Genomic DNA, 23,881 nt, shown 5'->3' with positions numbered 1-23,881 from the left:
TCATGGCGTCGGAAGCCGAATCGACGACCATTACAAAGTCGTCCTCAGCGGTACACACCTGCTGGGTGAGATGTCTCGGCACTCTGAATATGAGCGAGAGTTCGAAGCCACTGGCTACGGTAACTTGCCTAATATGGAAGACGGCCGCGAAGGCGGGAAGGGGCCGGTTCGGGACTCGGGGGAGTGGGGCCATATTTCTCTGGAGGGCGGCGAAAACCCCGGCGAATCCCCCGGGTCTTCCACGCAGAGGCTGCTTATGCCGAGTCCTTGCTGGCATAACGCCAAATGTGTCCCTATTTGACGTCGAAAACTATCTGTACGACAGCTTAATAGACAGTTGTGGAGTGACAACCCCTCCAAGCTCATGATCTCGATGGTGAAAGCTAGGATCAAGCGCCGCCACCTCATCCTCGCCATCGCCACCATTCCCGATACGAACCAATATATCAGGAACCAAACCAACCTACCCCACATACCAATCGCTTCCCGCGATCGAACAAATTACACTTCCTCCAGGCATCATCCAGCCCTCTCGCTGCATATCTCCCGCGAATGTATATGGGTCAAGATCAACGTCCCGTCCTGTGCCAAACTCTACGGTCCCCAAATCAGGGGATTTCTCCATCCACGCCCCCTCCTTCATTGACATCAACAAGGTTCGCCATCCGGTATCCCATCGAAGAAATGGCTTCTTTCGTCTCATAACTTTCCAACAGGGTGGCGCTCGTCATGGTAATTCTGAGCAGCTGTCGGATTCCTAGCGGAAAACCTCCCACCGGATTTTCTGGATATGGTATTCCAATCGCCGAGCGGATTTCGCGGGATTCAACTTTGCCAGAGTGGAAAATGCGTATGATTGAACCTACCTCTCAAAGCGACCAAGTCCACATTCTTATGGGCACACCAACTGCTCCTGTCTAAGGTCTCGTATCTAGAAACATGTTGTCTGCCATCCCATCTACACCTGCAGAGCCATATCCTCCCGATTGGCATGGCTGCCCTTCCTCCAGGCTTCTGTATGATCCCTTCCTGCCTTGACTCCTTTAGCCTCCCCGACCTTGCCCCATCCACCACCGCCAGGAGTATTCACAATGATCCTTTCCCCGGGCTTCATGGGCGCGCTATTCTTGGCGCCCAGATTGAACCTTCTCTCCTCATACTCCACCTCCTCCTGGTCCTGCTGGCCAGCCCCCTTCAGCCTCTTGAGACTCTTCTCCCAGCTGCCCTTCTCGACCTTCCTAACCCACACGTTCAATCCCGCTTCACCGTCCTCTCCGCCCGCAAGACCGTACGGCCGGTAGACCCTCCGTTCACTTAGGATAGACACCTGCACCGGGATGCGGAACTCAATGTCCCTAATAACGCCGTCACCTCCGCGATGCTGCCCGTCTCCACCACTACCCTTCCTCAGTGAAAATTCCCTCAAAATAACGGGATATCTCCTCTCAAACACCTCCGAATCCGTGATACGCGTGTTTGTCATGTGTGTATGCACTCCGCTCGTGCCCTCCCACGTGGGCCCGGCGCCGCTTCCACCCGCGATAGTCTCATAGTACCCGAAGCCCTTGACCTCCTTCTGGCCCGTCAGGTTTCCTCCAAAACCAAACGTGAGATTGTTGCAGTCGCCCTGGCTGGCAGCACAGGCCTGGAAGGCCTTGAAAATGACATCTGTGACGCGCTGGCTCGTGAGCACATTCCCTCCCACCACTGCAGCCCCGTCCGAAGGCGAGAGAAGCGACTTGGGCGGTATCTTGACGTTAATCGGCTTCAAACATCCCTGGTTCAGGGGAATGTCCTCCGAGATGAGGCATCTGAGGCAGTAGATGATGGCGCTGTATGTCACGGCCTCAGGGGCGTTCACGTTTCCGTACACCTCTGGCCCGGTCCCCTCAAAATCAAACACCGCCTCGCCCTTATCCGCATCAATCGTGACCTTGAGCCTTATGGGGCTGCCGTCATCCATAAAGTCGACAGCCTGCAGATCGCGCCCCTCGAAGCGCTTGCTGACCTGCTTCAACAGCGTTCTCACGCAGAGCTCAGCGTTGTTCTGGATGTTAACCATGTAAAACTGCACCGTCTCCTCGCCGTACTCCTCAATGAGTCGCTCGATGAGAGCGATGCCCTTCTGATTAGCCGAGACCTGCGCCCTGAGGTCGTTGATGTTATCCGCCAAGCAGCGCGTACCGCTGCAGCCGGGGTACTGAGCGGGCTCGTTGTACAGCAGCTCCGTGACGCGCTTCTCGTCGAAGCGGCCTTCGCTGACTAGCTTTTCGCTCTTGATCGCCGCACCTTCCTGGTAGAGCTCTTTAGAATGCGGCGGCATGCTACCGGCCGTGATACCCCCAATGTCGGCGTGATGAGCCCTGGAAGCAGCGTAGAACAGGATTTTGTCGCCCTTCTCGTTGAAAGCAGGCATCACGAGCGTGATGTCTGGCAAGTGGGTGCCACCGTAGGATGGGTGGTTAGAGATGATGACGTCCCCCTTTTTTAGGTCACCCTTCCAGATCTCGGCTTGGCGCTTCACGCAGGTTGACATGGAGCCGAGATGAACGGGAAGATGCGGCGCGTTAGCCACGAGTCCTCCGCTTGCGTCAAAAATGGCACAGGAGAAGTCGAGGCGTTCCTTGACGTTTGTGCTGACACTGGTCTTTTGGAGGGCACGTCCCATTTGCTCCGCGATGGCCATGAAACGATGGCCAAAGATACTTAGCATAATAGGGTCGACGTCTCGTTCGTCGTCCTTCTTAGCAGCTCTATTCCTGCCGTCAGCTTCGGCATCCCTTTTTTTTCTTTGCCGTCAGGGGATCGGAGGGGAAAGAAAAGAGACACTTACCCATCATCCTTTGAGCCTTCCTTCTCAATATCAATAACAATATGTGTATCGAGGATCAGAGCCGTAGCTTTCGGCGTCACTACAATCGTTTGTGTTCCGTCCGCCAGCATGGCAGGCCCCTTGATAGTCTTGCCTGTACTGAGATCCTCGAGCTTGTAGACAGGCGTATCCAGCCGTCCCTCCTCGAAATACACCTTTTGCCGGTCCAGCGCCTTGCTGACCTCGACATCCTTTCGCTCAAGCACCTTCAACTGCTGATCCACAGTCTTCTCGGAATGCCGGAAGCTCTTGCCGATGCCCCTCACACGCACGTCGTCGACGATGATGTCGCGTTCATCCAAGGTGAACCCAAACTCGTAGCGGTGCTGTCGGACGAACGCCGTGCCAAAGTCCCACTCGTCGCCGTCCTTGCCGCCCTCGGGCTTAATAATCATCAGCGCAGACTCCGTACCGCGGTACCTCATGTTGAGGTACTCCTCAAACACAATTTCCTTGTCTTCGAAGCCCTGCGCCTTGAGCGCCTCGCGCGACTTCTCCTGAAGCTTTTCCATCTTGCTCTTTAGCTCGTCGGCTGCCTTGCCGGGGAACTCCCACACCTTGGAGTCGGGCTCCTGCCTCTCGTCGACGACATCCGCCAGGGCCATCCCGTACGCCGACAGCACGGACGAGTAGCGGTGGATGAGGATTTGCTTGATGCCCAGCGCCTCGGCGATGGCGACGGCGTGCTGCCCGCCGGCGCCGCCAAAGGTCGCTAGCCTGTGCTTGGAGGAGTCATGCCCCTTGGCTTCCGTGATGGACCGGATTGGGCGTGTCATGGTCTCGTTGGCCACGGTCAGGAACCCGTACGCCACCTCGTCGACGCTCATGTTCTTGCCGGTCTCCTTGTTCACCTGGTCCGCCAGCTCTTGGAGGACCTTCTTGCTGGCCTCAGGGTCGAGCCCCTGGTCCTCGTTTTCGCCAAAGATCTTGGGGAAGAACTCGGGCAGCAGGCGGCCCAGGTAGAGGTTTGCGTCGGTGACGGTCGCCGGGCCTCCCTTACGATAACATGCCGGGCCTGGATGCGCTCCGGCTGATTCCGGTCCGACGACAAACAAACCGTTCTTCCAGAACAGCATCGAGCCGCCTCCCGCCGCTACAGTGTTGATGTCCAGTTGCGGCGACTGGATGGTGACTCCAGCGGTGGTTGTTTCGAAGACGTGCTCATACCTGCCCTCGCCAAATCTCGATACATCCGTGCTGGTACCGCCCATATCGAACCCAATCACAGGAACCTTGGTCTCTTGGTCGTACGACGTAATCGCATACCCGACCACACCGCCTGCCGGTCCGGACAAAATGGCCTTGAGTCCAGTGAAGTTCTCCACGTCCACCAGGCCGCCGTCACTCTGCATGAACTCACATCTCGCACCTCTCGCCCCCTCCTCTTTCTGCACACTCCTCGTTCCCAAACCACCCTCGAAGCCAGCCTGGAAGCCGGAAATGTATTTCTTTATCGCCGGTGTGAGGTACGCGTCAGCACAGACCGACGTAGCCCGTGAGACCAACTTGATCATGGGCATCAACTCGTGGCTGAGCGAGATGTGCTTGAACCCAATCTCCCTCGCGATCCTCCCCACCATTGCCTCGTGGTCGGGAAACGTATACCCATGCATCAAGCAAACCGCCACGCTGCGGATCCCTTGGTCGTACACCTCCTGCAACTGCTTCCTCAACCTCTCCTCCTCAGGCCTCCTCAATATCCTCACAGCCTCCCCGCTCGTCCCCCTCACCACCTCCGCCGTCGCCGCCTCCTTCGTCCCCGCCTTCACCTCAACCTCCGTCACCGTCCTCGCCGGATCCTCCGCATAGTCCTCCAACGTCACCCGCTCCTCCACCTCCACGACCGTCTCGTACAACACATCCGGCTTCCGGATCGCCAGGTCGAAAATCTTGGGCCGGCTCTGGTTCCCGATCGCCAGACAGTCCCTGAACCCTTCCGTGACGACCAGCGCGATCTTCTCGCCCTTGCGCTCCAGCAGCGCGTTCGTCGCGACCGTCGTGCCCATGCGGATCGAGTCGATCTTGGCTGTGTCGAGCGGCTCGCCGCGCGGGATCTCGCGGCCCAGGAAGTGCGACATGATACGCCGGATGCCCTCGAGCGGCGCGTCGTCGTAGTTGGACGGGTCCTCGGAGAGCAGCTTGATGATGGTCTCGCGGCCCGCGAGCTCGCCGACGCAGTCGGTGAAGGTGCCGCCGCGGTCGATAGCGATGCGGATGCCGCGGTCCGGCTGGGATTGTGTCGCTGCTTCGGCTGCCGCCATCGTTGCTGAGGTGGGTTGGATGTGATGTCGTGATGTATTCGATGCGGGGTTCCCGTGTTAATCAGTATTGGGGGGGAGGTCGAGGTTCTGATGTTAGCTCATTCGATGTCTTTTGTTCTTTATGTCCAATTGAGCACCAGAGCCAGCGAAGAGTCACTGCGGAAACGACAACTCATTCAAAACCGAGAAGACGGTAATGAACAAGAGAGGAGCTGTTCGATGACAAATGATGGTATCATCGGCCGAGACGGCGAGCAGGAGGGCGTTTGAGGGAGTGATAAGATAAGAACCAATAGCTCCCTCATTGAGCTCCGCACCCCACCTCTAGCGCGAACTACCCCGCCCTACGCCATCGTTTCCATGAGGAGGGTCCTGTCTTCATCCACTAATAACGGCGTTATTAAGGCAACCCAAGACCTTAAAAGTCGTGGAGCTCCACTAGGTGAGGGACGGAATGTCATTCGATCTTGAGAGTTGGTTCGTCTGAACGCACAACTGTGTTGGTGCAGCAGGGAGGGAAATCTTCATCGTGGTGCGAAGCAGCACAGTGGCTGGCTGGATCTGTATGTAAAATAGGCAGTCGAGCTTCAATAGTGTCGCCATGTTCCATCGCAAATCAACCACAGCAGTTCATGTCCTTGTGATATGTCTGTCAATTATTAAGTATATGTATATATGTAGTCTTGTTCTCGTCCCCAATCCTGCCAGGTTTGCCCAGCATCCGGTTTCGTTTCCCATCATATTTCTTTGAATGGTCGTCTAATCTTACACGTGCCGTCTGAGTCGCTGCTCGCTTCCGTGCTGTTTTGTTGTTGGTACATTTCAAATGCTTCCTATCCTCCCGCGCCCGGCGCAACACACCGCCACCGCGACGGCAATAAATTAATGGGTAACGACCCTGACAGCCTGAAGCATCATGCCGAAGATAAACCCGCGCGCGACTTCCTCGACCTGGAGGCTGTCGAAGATGCGCCCGAGCGCGTCCGTCGTGGCAGCCTGTCCCATGACGCCCGACAAAGCAGCCGGAACACCCCGTCTAATCAGTAGGTTGCGTGCCTTGATGCGCAGCTTCTCCTTCTCTTCGTCCGTCATCTCGGCGGGCCAAGCCGCTCGTTCTTCGTCTGTCGGCATCGTGTTCTCCCGCAGTGTGCGCAGGTGGTAGGCCAGCCCCGCGTCGCTTGTGTTGGCGTCAATGACCGACTCCTGCATCATCTGCTGGATGGAAATCAGGGAAGGGTTGCCAGGGCGGAGGAGGAAGGACTTGGCGGCGGCCAGCAGTGTTCGGCGAATGTTCCAGGCCGATGAGAGCGTGTACATCTCATTGATAATGGCGAAGACCAGCTCTACTGCTACGTTTGTTTCCTGCTCTGACAGCGGAGAATGCTGTCGCGCAGGTTTTGGCTCCTTCTTGGTTCCTGGCGAGGCAGCACCGGTGCTGTTGCGCGGCTGGCTTGCCTCGTTCATCCTCGACTGCATGTCACCGTGAGTGGGCGACTCCCAGTCCTCTGGCATCTCGTCAGGGGGTGGTGGGAGATGCTGGATGTGCATAACATCTAGACTCGTCGACGACGGCGATCGCAGAGGAGGAGATTGCAGCGGCGCTAGGCTAGAAGCTCTACTATGTTCGCGACTACCCGTGGCGCTCGGCGTGTTCCGCTCCCATCGGTCAGATCGAGGCTTCAAGCTGTCCGCCTCTGAATCACCTCGAGGGTCGAAGCTGGGTCTCCTTTCCATAGGGGCGACCTTGCCGGGCTGAGTTGAGACAATCGACGATCTTTGACTGTCCAGACTGTCCCGAGGCTTCCGAGGTCCATTGCCTATGGGCGAAGTGAGAGCTGCGTTCAGGCTGGTGGTGCTGTCCATCCTGGGTGGAGTGCCGGTCGACCAACGGTTGTTCGTCTGGATCTGGCTCGTCTGAATCTCCGACAATGACGAAGCCGTGTTCTTTCTTGCGCCTAATCCGATGTTGCTGAACACACCCGTCACACCACCAAAAACAGCCTTTCCTCCCTCAGCAACACCCTTGGGGCCCATCGTCAGAACATCCAGCATGTTCTTGCCGACAGTGTCCCATGCCAGACCTGACTTGGAGTTGCTGTGCCCATGGCCGAGGCCATTGTCCTTCTCCAGGAAGCGCTTCATTCCTTCGCTCTCGGCGAGTGACTGGTACCAACAAGCATCCTTCACATATCGCTCCAACTCGCCACGCAGGGATGCTCTGGTATGGGACTTCCAGTTGGGAAGCTCCGCATGCTGCTCCGTGAAAGCCGTCGCGCCAGAAATTGTGGCGATCCGCCTCAAGATCTCGTGCAAAGTCTCGAAATCAGAGTAGCGCCTGACAATCATCCAGCCAGAATAGTGGTGCGATGATGGCTCGATCTGGACGAGATAGTCCCAAGTAGGCTTCGTTCGGATCCGAGCTTTTTCATTGTCGGTGTCGTCATGGAGGATGACGGTGGCATTGTGCAGCGTCAAGGAAGGCTTGCGAGGGCCTTCATCAGATGAATCCGGATCCTCCCTCCCGGGAGGCACGATCTGGTCGAAGCTGGTGAACTGAGATGATACACTTCCATTGGCGGCGTGTTTCGGCGACGGGTTCCTGCTTGGCTCCTCCACACTCGACTTTGGCGTGATGGGCGAGTGCAGGCTACCGTCCTTGGCTGATCCGTGGGAAGCGTTAGATGTGTGTGTTGAAGGCTTCTCTGCCGAAGACTGTGATCTAGGAGACAGTTCCCCTGGTGAGGAAACAATCTTGCCCTCGGGGATTTGCACTGACGGGTCTGCTCCGATGCTCTGGCGGGACTTTCTTTTGGACTCCTCCTCCGCGATCAGGGCGTTCATGCGCTTCATTTCCTCCATGGCTTCTTCCATCTCTTCATCGGCCTTGCTTAGTTGCTTCTTATGCGCCGTAGACCCCTTCTGGCGCGCGCGTTCCATATCCAGGGAGCTCCGGTTTCCCTTGGTCAGTGCAATGTTGCCGAGGTTTCCGTCAATGTCAACAAAGGCGTTGTTGGCTGCAGCCGTTGCGGCGTCTGCGGCGGCATCAGGCCCCGTCTTCATGCCTACATCAATGGCCTGGCTGAAGTCGGGCTCGCCGGCCTCTAGCAGGTAGACGATCCAGCCGTTGATCCACTCCGGCTTTGAGCACGACTGCAGAGTCATCTCCAGTATCACGCCGGCCAGAATTTCTCGCAGGAACACCCGCGCAGGGTCGCAGTTGTAGGCTGAGCGATCAAGGTACCCGAGCAAGTCGTCTGCCACATTGCGGAACTTGGCGGCTTGCTGCGGGTGGTTCATGAGGTTGGCCAGGTTGGAGTTTGGGTTCTCTTCGAGGTACTTGGAGACAACGTCCGCAGCGGATGCGCCGGGAGCGTTGTGTTGTTCGGTAAAGGCGGAGGACAGCTCGGACAGGAACACAATGAACATGGACGAAGCGTTCGTCATGAAATCGAGGAACGAGTCGGCGGGTCGCTTGCGGTATAGCTGGTTTGAAACGCGGAGAAGGAAGGAGTTGAGGAGCTTCCGGCAGGACAGCGGGAACGAGCGATCGGATGGCAGGATGGGCGAGTACCACCACTTGACGTAGTCGCGAATGACGGCGTCCACCAGACCGGTCAATGCCTCGCGCGTCTCAGGCTGGAAGTCGTCGAAGCCTTGGATCTGTTTCTCTTCCTCTTCCGCATCGTCACTGGGCGGCACAGCGACCCTCGTGATGGACAGTCGTTCCAAGACATCGAGGCCCTTCTCACCCCGGACAGCCCGGGAGACTTCTGGATGGCGCGCCTCGTATGCAATGAATGTGACGACGCCGCCGAATGCGCCAATGAGCACGAGTCCAGCCCTGCCGAGGACAAAGTAGGTGGAAGCCGCAAGCCCAACCGCAATGGCGCCAAGTGTTTCTGGTGTCGCAGTCGACAGGAACCGGAGCACCTTAGTCACCGCATCGTCGTCGTCCTCCGGCTTGGGCGGGTTCGCTGCGCTCGGTACCGGCGCACTCGTTGCAGATGGCTCGGCGGGGATCGTGGGCTTCTCTTCGGCGGTGGGTTCTTGCATCGCGGGCTTCTCGATCACAGGGAGGGTCGGTGAGGTTGTCTCGGGAGCGGACTGTCCCTTCTCAGCAACGGGAGCTCCGCCGGGTGGATGCACTTCGGCGGCGGGTGTCGAGTCCATGTTTTGCTTAGTTCGTCGATCTATTGAATTCGTCTAAGGCCCTATCCTCTCACATCCCTGATGCTGGAGTCAAAGGGCAAAGCGTGCATTGAACGAGTCGAGCAGCCAGGCGGGAGTGGTGGTGGTGAGCTGCTTGGCGGTATAAGGAAAAAAATAAAAACAAATTGACAAGCTTGCAGTGGTTCGATTCGATGGTACGGACGAAAGAGCTGTAAGTGCAAGCTCAAAAAAGGACAGGTTGGCCGTGTTCTTTTTTCTGCAAGTCAGCCACCAGTGCAAGCACAGGTAGGTACGGGTTTCGTGGCAGTGTTTCGAGAGGGAAAGCGAGGCGTGGACGGTTGCTTCCACAAGAATCAGATCTCGTTTTAGGGGGGGCCTAAGCGCGAAAATGGGATTGGGGAAATGTGTTGACGTCGAGTCTGCCGTCGTCAACGAGGGCCAGCTGCGCCAGTGGAGTTGGGGGCAGATTAGCACCAACCAGAACAGGCACATTGGCTCGTGTGTCCACTGTCCATCAGTCTGGAGGGAGGTCCAGAAGCTCCTAATTTTAGTGACGTGCCAGCACCCCCTGCGGCTCCCGGCAAGAAAAAATCCCCGTACGTTGGGAATCGTGGGTTTCTTCCGCTGGGCGGTGTCTTGCTGGTCTTTCCACTCTGATTCCACCTCTAGATTGAATCCGGCTATGATCAGTCAAGGGATGGGGCAAGCAAGAAAGGGGATGCTACCGGCTATCCGAGCACAGGCAAAAAGCATGCTGTGTAGCCCATTCTTCCCCGGAAAGCACTACAGAAAATAGGAGAGAATACTGGGGAACAGAAGGCGGCGCAGTTGCACCACGGAATTTGGGGTTGAAACAAATCTCAAGACGACTCTGGGTCAGGGGCCGTCTCGTGGGCGCTGGACGTGAGACGATTAGACGGGCGTCCCTTGCAGCCAGTCTGCAGCTCCAACAACACAATGAGATGGACAATAATTTCAAAATTTTCTCGATTACTTTTTTTCTCATTGGTATCACTGAAATGCTAGGTATGCATGCAGCTGCGCGCGTAGGGTCACATTGAATCATTTCCCATGTGATGTTGGTGCATCCATCCCGGTCTTCCACAGTCCCATCGCGTCTTTCCAAGGAGCCACATCAAAATCAAGGTCGCACAGCGGCGCCGGGCTGGCTCGTTGTGACATTTCTTCGGCCTCGATCCCGGAAGCCAAGCAAGTGGATACCTGCCTAATGTCCGGGTATCGATATCTCAGATAAGACAAGCCGCTCACGTGCTGGCGTGCGTGGGGGGCCCGACGTCATGCGCGGAAGTCGCGCCGGAACCACTTTAGCAACGCGTCTGTCGTGACTGCCGTCTCATTCACAGCGTCAATCTCATCCAATTCTTCGGTGTTGTCGCAATCCACTCTCCTTTGCGATTTTCGCGCCAATCAGCCTGCCCTCAAAACCAAGACGCACACTCATTCCATTACCCCAAACCGTCATATGCGACTCAGCCATGCCTTTCACCAAGGGTTCCAAACGCAGCGCAAAGCGCGACGCGCCCAGCGACTCTGACGACGACAAGCCCGTCAAGAAGACCAAGACCTCCAAGTCCGAAGACCTCGGCAGCGGCAAAGACAACAACGGAGACCCGTACTGGGATGTAAGTGTTCGCCTACTGGGGAAATGACATGTTGAGACCAAACCACCACCACTAACACACCCCTCTTAAAGCTCTCCGGCAAGCGCCGCGTGGGTGTCTCCCAATTCAACAAGGCAACTCTCATCAACATCCGCGAGTTCTACGAAAAGGACGGCAACATGCTGCCCGGAAAGAAGGGTATCTCCCTGTCGATCCCGCAGTACGAGGCCCTCCTCAAGGCCGTCCCCGCCATCAACGCGAAGCTGCGCGCCATGGGCCACGATGTCGGCGGTGCTGCCGAGGACGGCGCCGCCCCGGACGCCGAGGATTCTTCCAAGGCCGTGTCCAAGGAGAAGAAGTCCAAGTCTAGCAAGGCCAACATAGAGGCTACCAGTGATGAGGAGTCGGACTAAGGTAGTCGGGCCACGTCGTGGGAATCATTTTCAAAAAGAAAGGCGCTGTCAGGAAGGGGATGGGGGGAAAAGCTGCACTTTTTTCACATGTCACTTGCATTTTCGTTGCTTAATTACTCCTGGTCATGACAAACAGGCAGTACTATTAGGAGTGGTCACAATGGGATGCCGCGCCACGGCCATCTGGGATGGTGGTTGTTGAATCAAATCGATACTGCGCAGTTGACTTCTCTCCGTGTTGCCGTGACTCGCTCAAGATTTGCTTGCGAATCGCACCTGATACATGTCATCAGCATGGAACCACACACACAGAGACCAGCCGCATCTATTTAGACGGCGGGGAGCGTAGTAGTCGCCTTTGCGGGTCATCGTGATCCACGTCCTGGTGTGTGCCGAGAGGAACGATACTGGGCATCCCCTGTGTCCCATGAGGTCCGGAACTGGTGATGAATGATGGCGACGATGGTGGACGACAGCGACGATAGGGGACGACGGGAGAGGACGACGACGCTGGTGATCACCGATAGGAACAAGAGCAACGATAGGTCCGACAGAAACAAGGGAAAGTCTAAGAACAAACGGACCGCAGATTTGAGTCTCTCTCACGCAGTTGCTTGACGAACAAGAGACATCTGCCCTGTAGCCAGAGGGAAGCAAGGATGGCGAGGACGACGAGGCCGCGGGTACTGCCACCACGGAGAACGTCCATGTTGACAAGGTCGATGAGAAGGAATCGAAGCAACTGGCAAAAGTGACTTCGAAGAGACAACAGTACCACGTTGCGAGGCAATGCTCAAAGTTCCAAGTCGAATATCCCTGCGGTACCTGCAAGCTCTCCTCCGAAACCAGGCTCTCCCGCGGCCCCGGCCACTGGTCCTGTCGATGACGAATCCACACGGCAACTTTTAGAGCAGCGGGAGACTGTCAAGGCAAGGCTGCGTGAACACATGAAGGCAGAGGCAGTCCAAAAGTTGCAAGAACTCTTGGGAACGGAAATGAGGCCGAGACTGCTCTTCATTGCAGGGTAGTCCCCGCCAGTGTCAGCAGCTCGTACGTATCAGCACACCACCCAGGTGATGTCTGAATTGTTTGGTATGCCTGAACAGCTCTCGATAAAGCGGTAGCATCAAGCCAACGAGTTACAGATGACACAAGAGCAAACAACCATTCTCGGCTGGACCCCAGAAACATGCGTCCGAATATAGGAGATACACAGAATGGTGAAAACGGTGAAACACTGTCTAGCGCCTACATCCATGCGTAGTGACAAGATCGATAGTGTAAAGAACCATAGAATTTGCCCCTACTTTACGTCTTCGTTCCGGCATGATCATAGCTTTCGGGGGAGGCACTTCACCGTCTCTAATGCCCACGATAGGTTACCCGTTCTTACTGTCATCCCTTCGTCCCTATTCTCAGAAATTAACTCGGTAACTATTTCTCGAGAACTGTGTTGAGCCTCAAGCTATGGCAGGTCGGATCAGGTCGTCCACAAGCCAAAGTTTTCACCAAGTATTAGGAGCTGAGTTGAACTTCAACTGCCGCTAGATCTGGATGATGCTGAGGTGACGAGTTGCTGAGATTCGCCTGTCGGGGACGTGGGTGTAACGTCTGGCACGACGGTCGTCGAGCCGGAACTTTGAGGTGTGTCGTTTTTCTCGGAGCCTTCGTATTCAAAGCTTCGATTACCGAGCAGGTCATCATCACGCAATACTGCTTTCCCTTTGTCGCGGCTCACGATGAATGCTTTCGCGGGGAGGATTCGGGGGTATTTTGTATCATAATCGATGGTGGAGGATGATGATGGCTCATAATAGATGGATGATATGGGTGACAATGGACACAACATGCGGCGGAGATGAAGACGACTTCGTTCATATATGGCACGATGCAGCACTCCATTGCCTTCTGAAAGTAGCCTTGATTCACAGAAGACAGAGAAGACGCTCAGCTCTTTCCTGGCATTCTCACAGTACTTGCTGCAGATGCCGTCCCTGCCTTATGGAGCAAATTTTCACTGTAAGTAAACGCCGTGGTTCTTTCCATTTCAGAGGCATCCTATCCCTTCCGTGCCAACCTACCCCAGACTCGTCGGCGACGAGACTGACCATCCCGAACCGGCACCGGCCCCATATTCCGGAGAAATGCTCCGAAGCGCGGGTCTCTAACGGAAGTCTGTGACACAATCAACCGATGCATCAGTGTTATGAAGCATTATTCTAGCACTTTGTGCCCTGCAAGCGCAATTACAGTAGAGTGGGACAACAGCGCGACCCTAGACGGAGATCATGCAAAGGTATCGATCTCAAGATGTCTTAGGGCAGATAAGGTAGAAGAGCGGGACCCCTAGCAGGCCCTGTGTGGCCCTTGCGCATTGCAATCCACCCTCTCATTTGTTTGATGAAAGAAATGAGAATGGATGTTTGACAGCGGGCTGCCTATTGTGTTGGGAAGTCTCGGGAGACATCATCATCAAACACTGCCTGTCGTCCAACGGGGCGACAAACCCGCGTTAGGGATGTAAGGCCGACTTACTCGCATTCAAACTGTTCACAAGCGCAATCCTTTCTTCTCTCGACTCGTAAATTGCACCACAATTTTCTCCTCACTCAATTTTAAAGCCGTGTGTCATGTTTGATGATCGTGATATCGTCGCAAAAAATTACCGCTAGGCCGTTTTCCCCCGTTTCTCCCGCGTGATTGCAGTGGGCCTCCTCCCCAGCGGCCGCGAAACCTCCTTCTCAATCTCGCCAATTTCAAACGCCTTCACAGTGTTGCTCTGTCTTCCGATTTGCGAGCTCGTCAAAAACACTCTTGACATGCAGTGGTATCCATGCCACCCCTGCCGGCGACTACCACAGCAAGCTTAGCTTGTCTTTGTTTCCTTCCTTCCCCGGTGCACCGTGTACTAAGCATTGTGCCGTTGTATTGTTTGCGCCACATTTGGGAGACCTCCTCTCATGAAGCCTTGGGAAGCTCAATGTCGACGATCCACAGCAAGTGCTGCGGATGCTCGCCATCTCCCTTGATAGCAGCATTCACAAACAGTGTATCTTCCCCGGGGACCAACGGGCGCTCGTCGTCGGCGCAGTGCGATGTGGTAAAGTACCCCCTCCGCAGCCCCTCATCCATCTTCCGCCTCTTCTCAGCAATGACATCCGCCCCGTCAAACCTGCCCGGCGTCAAGCCCGCCAGGCTTTCCACGGCAACGCTCTTCTCATGATCGATATCCGCAAAATGGGATACCGCAGCAGCAGGTCCCTCGCCCTCGCCCTCGCCCGCCGCCAAGCCATCAGCCAACGCGGCCCCCTCGCTGCGCCGCCAGCGCACGAGCTTCGCTCCCCAGCCCCGATGGACGTGCCCGAAGCAGTGTAAGCGCGGCTTGGCCCGTCGTACCGCCGCGAAGAGCCCGGCGCTGCCGATCCGCTCCCCGCCGGCGGTGCGGTCCAGCACGCCGTGCGGTGGGCCGTGGGTGACGACGACGTCCACGTCGTCGCCGACATCCCATTGGCGGGACGCCTCCTCGCGCGGGTCGTATTGGAACGCCCAGTCCTCGGTGGACGGTGTGAAGGGGCTGGCGTAGAGGGTGAGGTGGGCGCCGTTGGGCAGGGCGAGGCGGTGCGTGCCTTGGTGCTGGAGGAAGGTGATGTCGGTGGCGGAGGAGGAGAGGAGGAGGTCGCGGGCTTTGGTTGAAGGTGCCGTATCCTGCGTGGACGAGGGCCATGTCGACGGGCGGGGGGATCTCTGCGATTTTGGACTTGAAGATGGGGGTGTCGAGCGTCCAGTCGTGGTTCCCTGCTATCATGACCTTGAGGGGGGCGTTGATGCTCTTCATGAGGGTTATGGTGTTTTGGAACTCGATCAGCTTGGATTCTTCGGTGAGGTCACCGCAGTGGATTGCTACGTCGACGGGGGGAAGGGGCTGGGAGCCCGGGAGGGAGCTTGCGCCGTGGGTGTCTGATATGATGAGGATGCGGGTCTTGATCCCTAGGGCTGTTGTTGAGACGTCCATTTTGTGTTGATAATCTGTAGGCAAGTCTTCTCCTGGGCAGTATCACGATCTCAGCAACTTTGAAAAAGTAGTATATAGAAATTGTGAGTGTCAAGCCAGTGTTTAACTACATGTTTCCACCCATCTCCGAACAGAATTTGCGGTCTGACCCGCCATCAAGGTCGAGCCAAACCTGTCATCCTAAAACCGCTGTTGTGATATTCCTTCGCCATGACTTTACAACAGAAGGCATCCATTCTATCATGAGTTTTGTAAATGACTTCAATGACTTCATCAGCAGCCAGGGTTGCATGTAGTTGACGACGTCCGAAACATGACTCAGTGGGGCATAGCTCCTATCTAAGTGACACAAGCTACCGTTGATCGCCTCTCTATTCATATCTTTTACCTCTGGGAAGCTCAGCCCCGTCGGGAATGCAAGACTTCCCGCATCACCGGATGAAAAAAGAACTCGGCTGCATCGGCGGCTGAAAACGACGCCCTTGGCGCGTTAAACCGCACATCGTCACGATACTTTTCTTCACTGCCGAAATACCACGAGCACTTCTTGCCTCGGGCTGGCCCGCATAAACTCAAAAGAAGCTGAGGCCGGGAACGATGCAGTTCGCAGCTGTGGGAGAGCAGAGACCCAAGGCCGACCTGGCACCGGCAGAAGGTTTACGGGGGACGGCGGACAAGACGGATGCCCGCCGCAGGCCAGTCTAGAATTTTTCTCAGTTGTGCCCCCTACCGTTGTGCTGATGAAAAAAAAAGAAAAAAAGTTCAGACTATTTTGAGTTTGGGCAACGCAAAGCATTGTCGACAGACATCGGATTATTGTCATTGACGCGGGAAGTCAGGTTCACTCCGGGCAGGCCGCCGCCGCCACCCCTCGCTTGCGGCACCGCCCTTGGCACGCCTTCATCATGTGACGATCATACGCGCAGCAAGGGTCGGCAGAGTTGACGTCGTTTGGTGTTGGGTTGGGAGGCCACATGCCTCGGGAGGAGGAGGAGGATTGACGATGGCAAAACAAGCATATGGATGATCAGAGGAAACGTGCTTCTTGCTTCTTGTTTTCAGGAACCGAAGACCTAGCCGTGGCGAATCGTATTGAGCGATGCGAGGCGAAGAGGCAGGCATACGGGAAAACAACGGGAGTGATATCCATGTGGTTGAGGTGACCGCAGCAGGTTTTGGAGGGGTAGCTGAGGCCGATTCAGCCCCAACGGCGGGGAAGCGTCCCGGTGTGGTGGCCATTCAGGGCAAAGGTCGCTTTTCGGTGTGAAGTGCTTCCGCGCATTGCATTGCAAAGACCGAGGAGACTGACGTGAGGTTTCCAAAGTCCGCGGACAGGACACAGCAAAACACGAGTTGAGGTGAGGCCTGAATGCGAACAGAGGCTGAGCAGGTTCGAAATTGTGGGGATGCAGCCGAAGATGTGCAGTGTGCGGGGAGGCTTGGAGGCGTCGTCACCTGGGGAGCAAGTGTGGCGTTCAACCCCTCTGGGCTGTGAGTGGCCATATCGCTTTGGAAGTACCTTTGGTGCCTCTCTCACTCTTTTCTTAATTTTATTTTTGGGGACACACGCAAAGGTTAAGCCTCCGCAGAGCTGCAGCCCGCAGCGATACGTACTGTGTACTATGGTAGAGTACCTATCTCACCACTCATCGTCTTCTCTCTGTTGTTGCCCCCTGTCCACTCTCGACTGGAAGACGCCGGTTACCCTGTCAATGGCTCGGAAAGTTGGTGGTCGCCCCTCCCAAGCTAAACAGCGGGATCCCAGCAGCAGCCATGCAACCACGGGAACGCGCGAACAATCGAGCAGGCAACGAACGGCTGTTGCGGCACTCGTTGATTGCTTGGAATCTGCTTGCTTGCGATCGACCCGCGGGTACCTTGCGCGTCCGCTGACTGATTCGATCATTCGACGGGAGGACTCCAAGTTTTTTTCTTCTATTGTTCCTGGTGTGCAACCTGTGTTGAGGTGAGGTAATGCCGTAATGAGGTCGCATCTTTGGATTTCGGACGATACAGACGGGCTGCCGGGACACACGGGGGGGCATTTCGTCATTTTCACGAGGATGTGATGCCCTGCTGTCTGTCGCTTGTCACGCTTGTTCTGGCAGCGCGGACGGTCGTGCTGGTGGACAGACGCCGATGACATGGCGGACAGGCCTGTGACCTCTCTTTTTTGGGCGCAGGACAGGACAACACAGACCGACGGTTGGCATTAGCCGGACTGCGATGGCCAGACAGAGGGCAGAAGACTGAGACAAGAGGGTTGAAGATGCAATGTGCTGCTTGCCCGTCCACGTCGTCGCCAATGCCGACGAGTGGCAGGGACCGAAGCGTGGCCCGTCCATTTTCTCTTGCGATTGCGCCCCTCACTCCTCCAGGCTCCGTTGTGTGTGGGAGCCTGGAGGGAGGGGAAGGGAGCAGTGAGGTGTTGTCGTGCACCCTGTCCACGTCGTTGCCCTGCACTGGCATCCGCCGTCTTTCGGGGACCCTGACATGCCCACCATTGAGGCCCCCAGCGACGTCACCTGCTGCCCCCTCGACGGCCATGGCCCCGACAGAAGTCAATGTTGATGGACATGCTTTTGTAAATTTTCGGATGTGCAGCGAGAAGTGATGCGCGGCAGTTTATTTTATCATGAGCGTTTATTGGCTTCTGTTTGCATTATCAAGATTTATAGTGACCAGGATGCTTTTGTACCTCCTGTGCCTTGCGGAGTGCTCTGTATCCTGCTTTAGGATGTACTTTGGACCAGTCAGCATCCAAATCGGCGCCGCGCCACACTCTCGGGCCTGAAACACGACAAATCGTCTTTATTCTGCGTAGCGCAGAGCCCAACGGCGCATCCCCAATTTCTGACTGGCTGAGGCAGGTGCTGTTGTACCGAGCAGCGGTTGCCAGTTTGGTGGAAAGTACTTCCAGTAAGGTAGGAAAGGGAAGGAGAGACAGGAAGGAAGGAACAAGGCGGTATTTCCAGCCCAAGGCTGACGGGCTCTTGCTGCGGTGGAAGGAGCAATAGCAACAATGGATTACCCCAATAGTACCTGCTGGCTGAAGACAGTTTGAAGGAAGTGGTACCTGGAGAGTCTGCGGAGCATCTAACAGATACCTAGAAGAAAAAAAAAGAGTCGTCTCCCACAACAACCATCGCACCCCTGTCCCATCCCTCGTCCCCCCCATGGCCCCATCCTAGTCGCAGTCCCGCCGGCCACTCGCCTGCAGACAATCTCATACGGCTCAATCAGCTTGAAACCAAAAAAACCGCCCCTACCCAGCCGGCAACCTCGCAGCGTCGTCCTCGTCCTCAATCTCCCTGATCCCTCTCTGCGTCTGCGTCTGCGTCTGCTTCCACCAACCTTCGACCGAACCCATCCCTTCTCTGCCCTCTCCTCGCCCCCTTCCCGTCACCCCGAAACCCGTCAGGCGCATTGAGTTGAGCACCGACCCGGCCAAACCGCTCCTTGCTCAAGGTCGACTCCTTGTTTGATTACCTAGCTTGGGATCGTCGAAGCAGTAAGTTGAGTCCCTCCGCCTCCCACACAGACACCCGAAGACAGACACACACTTCGTATTGTACGCACAGCAGAAGGAGGGGAACAACCACAAGCCAAAAACCCAAAAAAGGCATTCACTCACAAATTCAGAGTCGAAAAATAGGGGCTCTCTCAGCTGAAGTCGAACCGCCCGCCCGCCGCCCAGGTTTCCGATCCGACGAGACTGCGGCGCCAGACCTGCGACTGTGCGCTCCGCGACAGATACCTTGGGAATTTCCCCGACACGCCAATCCTACCACCTTACCATACCTCACTCTCCTGCTCTCCTCCAATCCTCCTCCAGCTTCTTCTTGGTACCGACCTATCCACACTTCCACCTGCATCCACATCGACATCTTTGCGCGACAGTCGTCTCTTCCTCGTCCCCATCTCCTGCGCCTTGCCCTCTCACTGGCCGCCTGAACTTCTGCACAGCACGGCACTCCCGCAGCACAGCCAACATCCAGAAACACCTCCCGCCTGCCCGCCCTCCCCGAGGGGACACGAACTGTCTACCTGATCCATATCGATACCCACCCACGGACTCTCCTGGTCACAAACATCAGACACTGGTTCCTTTGATTGACCCCCCATACCATCGCAACCATGTCGTATAATCGTTTAGGCAAGTAACTTGGTCCCCTTATGAATCGTCCCTTGGCGTCATTCATCCCACTTCTACCACTCCAAAGCCACAAAGACCCAGACTTGCCCCTGGGGATAGTACTTTCACTTGCCTCTACCTCGGACTCTTGAACCAACTGGGTCTGATCTCATTGCCTCTTCTTGTCAAAGTACCAGTCTGTCCGGCGCATCCACTGTACTTCTAGAGTACGCAACTGGCGTGGCGCAAGCTTCTTGTATTCATCTTCACAAGTTTCCGCTTTTTGCTTTCTTAATATCGACTGCCCCAGGTTTTGCAACTTCAAGACAACCAAACCTAACCTGCTCTTACCATAGACGACGATTACTACAACGATCGCATGGACCCTCGTTACCACCGCACGCCTTCGCCAGGCCAGCCTCTTCAACATGGCTACCAGCTGGAGGACAACCCGTTCAACGGCCAATACGCCGCCAACCAGCCGTCTCAGCAACATCTGGACGACCCCTACGCGAGGCAACAACACCTCGATGCTCCCCTTCCCCCGCCTGGCCGCTTCGGCACACCAAGTGACAACCTTCAACTTAACGCAGCAGTGAGTTTCATGGGCAAAGCTTCTCAATTGAGCCGGCGCTAACAGCTCTTCAAGCACTCAATCGATAACTTGAGCGGTTACGACTCAAGGAGCCACCAGGGCGACTACGGTGTGAACCCGGAGGCGCATCACGATGCCTACTACAACCAGCCCTACCAACCCTCTCCTCAAGACCCGAACATGCCCTACGACCAGCCCACCGGCTACAGCGAGTATGATGACCACAGGCCGATGCTTGCTCACCAAGACAGCTCGCCTCAAGACCCGTACTCAGACGCTCCCACTCCGCAGCCAGCCGGCGGCATCAAGAGGTGGAAGACGGTCAAGCAGGTCCTCCTGTACCGCGGAAACTTGGTTCTCGACTGCCCCGTGCCCCCAAGACTTCTCAACCAGCTTCCCCACGGCGAGCGCGATGAGTTCACCCACATGCGCTACTCTGCCGCCACTTGCGATCCTAACTACTTCTACGACGACAACTTCACGCTCAGACAGAAGCTATTCTCTAAGCCCAGACACACTGAGCTTTTCATCGTTGTTACCATGTACAACGAAGACGAGATTCTGTTCGCGCGGACAATGATTGGTGTGTTTAAGAACATTGAGTACATGTGCAATCGGAAGGAGAGCAAGACGTGGGGCAAGGATGCCTGGAAGAAGATTGTCGTCTGTGTTGTCAGCGACGGTCGTGCCAAGATCAACCCGCGAACAAGAGCACTGCTGGCCGGTATGGGTGTGTACCAGGAGGGTATCGCGAAGCAACAGGTCAACAGCAAGGATGTCACCGCCCACATTTACGAATACACGACCCAGGTCGGCATGACGATCAAGAACGACGTTGTCTCCTTGGTTCCTAAGCAGCAGCCCGTTCAGATGCTGTTCTGCTTGAAGGAGAAGAACCAGAAGAAGATCAACTCACACAGATGGTTCTTCCAAGCGTTCGGCCGTGTCCTGGACCCCAATATTTGCGTGCTCATCGACGCTGGTACCAAGCCAGGTGGAAACTCCATCTACCACCTCTGGAAGGCGTTCGACCTCGAGCCAATGTGCGCCGGCGCTTGCGGTGAGATCAAAGCTATGTTGGGTACGGGCGGAAAACACCTTCTCAACCCCCTTGTTGCGACCCAGAACTTCGAGTACAAGATGAGCAACATTCTCGACAAGCCCCTCGAATCCGCTTTCGGCTTCATTTCCGTCTTGCCTGGTGCTTTCTCCGCCTACCGATACGTCGCTCTCCAAAACGACAAGAACGGTCAGGGTCCGCTGGAGAAGTACTTCGCTGGTGAGAAGCTTGAGGGTGCGGGCGCCGGTATCTTCACGTCCAACATGTACCTCGCCGAAGATCGTATTCTCTGCTTCGAGCTCGTGACGAAACGCAACTGCCATTGGATTCTGCAGTACGTCAAGTCCGCTACTGGCGAGACTGATGTTCCCGACACCGTCACGGAATTGGTTCTCCAGCGTCGTCGTTGGTTGAACGGTTCTTTCTTCGCTGCCATCTACGCTATTGCTCACTTCTACGAATTCTTCCGGTCTGATCACTCCTTCCTGCGCAAGATTATGTTCTTCATCGAGTTCGTCTTCAACACGATCAACATGATTTTCGCCTGGTTTGCCATTGGTAACTTCTTCCTGGTCTTCAAGATTCTTACGACGAGTCTGGGCGACGATGACTTGCTTGGTAGGACAGGCGAGATTCTTGGCGTCGTCTTCACTTGGCTCTACGGTATTTCTCTGATCACTTGTTTCGTTCTTTCCATGGGTAATCGTCCATCGGGTTCCGGGCCTTACTACATCACGATGGTTTACTTCTGGGCATTTATTATGATGTGAGTATTTACGGTGACGTCATTTAATGAGCTTCAACTAACCTTGCACAGCTACTTGCTCTTTGCAGCCGTCTTCATTGCCGTCAAGGCCATTCTGAAGGATGTCAACGATTCCACCGGCTTCAGCATCAACGAACTCTTCTCGAATCCTGTCTTCTACACCCTCATCATCTCCGTCATGTCGACCTACGGTATCTGGTTCATCGCTTCGATCCTCATGTTCGACCCCTGGCACATGTTCACGTCGTTCGTCCAGTATATGCTCCTGACGCCTACGTACACGAACATTCTCAACGTCTACGCCTTCTGCAACACTCACGACATTTCCTGGGGTACCAAGGGTGATGACAAGGCCGAGAAGCTACCGACCGTCAGCACCAAGGATGGCTCCGGAAAGACAGACCTTCCCGATGAGGCCGACCTCAACGCCCAGTACGAGCGTGAATTGGGTGTCTTCGGCACCAAGTACGTGGCGGAGGTCAAGGCTCCTACGGAAGCGCAAAAGGCTGAGGCTCAGATGGACTACTACCGTGGCGTTCGTTCCGTTGTCGTGCTTGCCTGGATGATTTCCAACTTTGGTCTGGCTGCCGTCGTCCTCAGCGCTGCAGGCTTGGAGCGCATTAGCCCTGACTCCAACAGCACGACGGACGAGAACGGCCGCGCCAACATCTACATGTCTGTCGTCTTGTGGTCTGTCGCAGGCCTATCAGCCTTCAAGTTCATCGGCGCCATGTGGTTCCTCGTCGTCCGCATGTTCAGAGGTGTCTAAGCACCCTGCGAGCGGCTGCATTCCTTTTTCCGGAAGCGATCTTCGCATCCTTATTTTGCATGTTTTATGATGGCATTGAGTTTGTGAGCATTATACCCGCCCCTTCTTTTCAGAGGATGAAAAAGGGCAAGGTGGACGGCGAACACGACTTCTGAGAGTTACACTACTCTCATCATGTTTGGAGTACGACACGGGAGGGGATGTAACTCTAATGACCTTTGTACTCTGTTTTGATTGTACGCATTTGGATGTTTCTTCCTTTCCCCTTCCACTGCTGCTTGGGATCCCCTTCCCTCACTCCCCGTTTTTTGTTGACGCATTTTGTCTTTTCTCTGATATCAACATGGAACCAAATGGCGTTTCTTTCTATTCTTTTGCATGTCCTTTCCGTCGTCTGTCCCAGCTGTCTGCCCTGGATGGGCCAGTGGGATAGCGCCCGGATTGGCGTTCACAAACGGGACGAGGGGGGTGGAGAGCAGGGTTCGAAAATGAGGCTTTAGATGGGCTACTCTAAAATGATGAAATGAGACAATAAAGAGAAGCTTTTGATGATATACTGGTCCTACTGATTCGTTACGTGATTCTCATGGTGACGGCCGCTCTCGTCTTCCTACAAAAACAGCAACGTCTGCAAGCCCTGGACGTCCACAATTGTTCTTCTTGCGTGCCAAGGTAGCAGTAAGCTTGGGGTAGAGTAACGAGCTCCGACAGCTCGATGGAGCTCGCTATCTCGATAGCGTCGCTTTTCTTCGACGCCGTCGTCTTGGAATAATTCTCAGTGAGTATACAGACAGGGATGAGATTGTATCGTTCTACATTACAATGTATGGATCGCAGTCGATGAGCTAAAGTCCCGCGGCGTTGCCATGGCGTATGCGACGAGAGCTCGACTCCTCGCAACGTCGCCACTCTTCGACCGGCCGAGTTCTGCTCGGAAGAAAGAGATGTTGGCGGTCAGAGAAAATTTCTGCAGATGGGTTTGATTCCTCTTCAGTAGTCCACTTATAAATGAAAAGCTTGGGGGTGGGGGGGCTTGTTGGCAAGCTGCTGTCTTGGAATCTGGCGACTGATAATGGAACTACATAAATGGCACCGTTGTGGCTTAAACAAGAAGGATTTGTCAAGATATATGAGACATGGCGATAAAGGGGTGGCTCAGTACCAAGGTCGGTTCTCTGGAAAAGTCTATAATCTGAATGAGAACCT

General features: G+C 55.5%; 5 protein-coding genes across 5 annotated transcripts; 2 read left to right on the top strand and 3 right to left on the bottom strand.

The window, feature by feature from the left end:
• Positions 1 to 958: 958 nt before the first annotated feature.
• Positions 959 to 5,133, bottom strand: COL26b_000554 (uncharacterized protein; the record flags this gene model as incomplete). The annotated part of the gene is made up of 2 exons (XM_053173521.1): positions 959 to 2,759; positions 2,834 to 5,133. The coding sequence occupies 2 exons, from the start codon at positions 5,131 to 5,133 to the stop codon at positions 959 to 961; spliced, it is 4,101 nt and encodes a 1,366-aa protein (XP_053042569.1).
• An 882-nt stretch (positions 5,134 to 6,015) lies between these two features.
• COL26b_000553 (uncharacterized protein) lies at positions 6,016 to 9,303 on the bottom strand (the record flags this gene model as incomplete). Its single annotated transcript, XM_053173520.1, has 1 exon — positions 6,016 to 9,303. One exon carries the CDS (start codon positions 9,301 to 9,303, stop codon positions 6,016 to 6,018), a length of 3,288 nt encoding a protein of 1,095 aa, XP_053042568.1.
• Positions 9,304 to 10,799: 1,496 nt separating this feature from the next.
• COL26b_000552 (uncharacterized protein) lies at positions 10,800 to 11,338 on the top strand (the record flags this gene model as incomplete). The annotated part of the gene is made up of 2 exons (XM_053173519.1): positions 10,800 to 10,946; positions 11,018 to 11,338. The coding sequence occupies 2 exons, from the start codon at positions 10,800 to 10,802 to the stop codon at positions 11,336 to 11,338; spliced, it is 468 nt and encodes a 155-aa protein (XP_053042567.1).
• A 2,958-nt stretch (positions 11,339 to 14,296) lies between these two features.
• On the bottom strand, positions 14,297 to 15,350 carry COL26b_000551 (uncharacterized protein; the record flags this gene model as incomplete). Its single annotated transcript, XM_053173518.1, has 2 exons — positions 14,297 to 15,043; positions 15,069 to 15,350. The coding sequence occupies 2 exons, from the start codon at positions 15,348 to 15,350 to the stop codon at positions 14,297 to 14,299; spliced, it is 1,029 nt and encodes a 342-aa protein (XP_053042566.1).
• Positions 15,351 to 19,864: 4,514 nt separating this feature from the next.
• Positions 19,865 to 22,675, top strand: CHS3 (chitin synthase I; the record flags this gene model as incomplete). Its single annotated transcript, XM_053173517.1, has 3 exons — positions 19,865 to 20,080; positions 20,126 to 21,906; positions 21,958 to 22,675. 3 exons carry the CDS (start codon positions 19,865 to 19,867, stop codon positions 22,673 to 22,675), a joined length of 2,715 nt encoding a protein of 904 aa, XP_053042565.1.
• Positions 22,676 to 23,881: the final 1,206 nt, after the last annotated feature.

The sequence above is a fragment of the Colletotrichum chrysophilum genome (genome assembly GCF_026319265.1).
Source record: "Colletotrichum chrysophilum strain AFK26 chromosome Unknown scaffold_2, whole genome shotgun sequence".
Classification (NCBI taxonomy): Eukaryota; Fungi; Ascomycota; class Sordariomycetes; order Glomerellales; family Glomerellaceae; genus Colletotrichum; species Colletotrichum chrysophilum.
The sequence above is the reverse complement of the archived record's forward strand: the minus strand, read 5'-3'. Positions and strand labels throughout refer to the sequence as shown.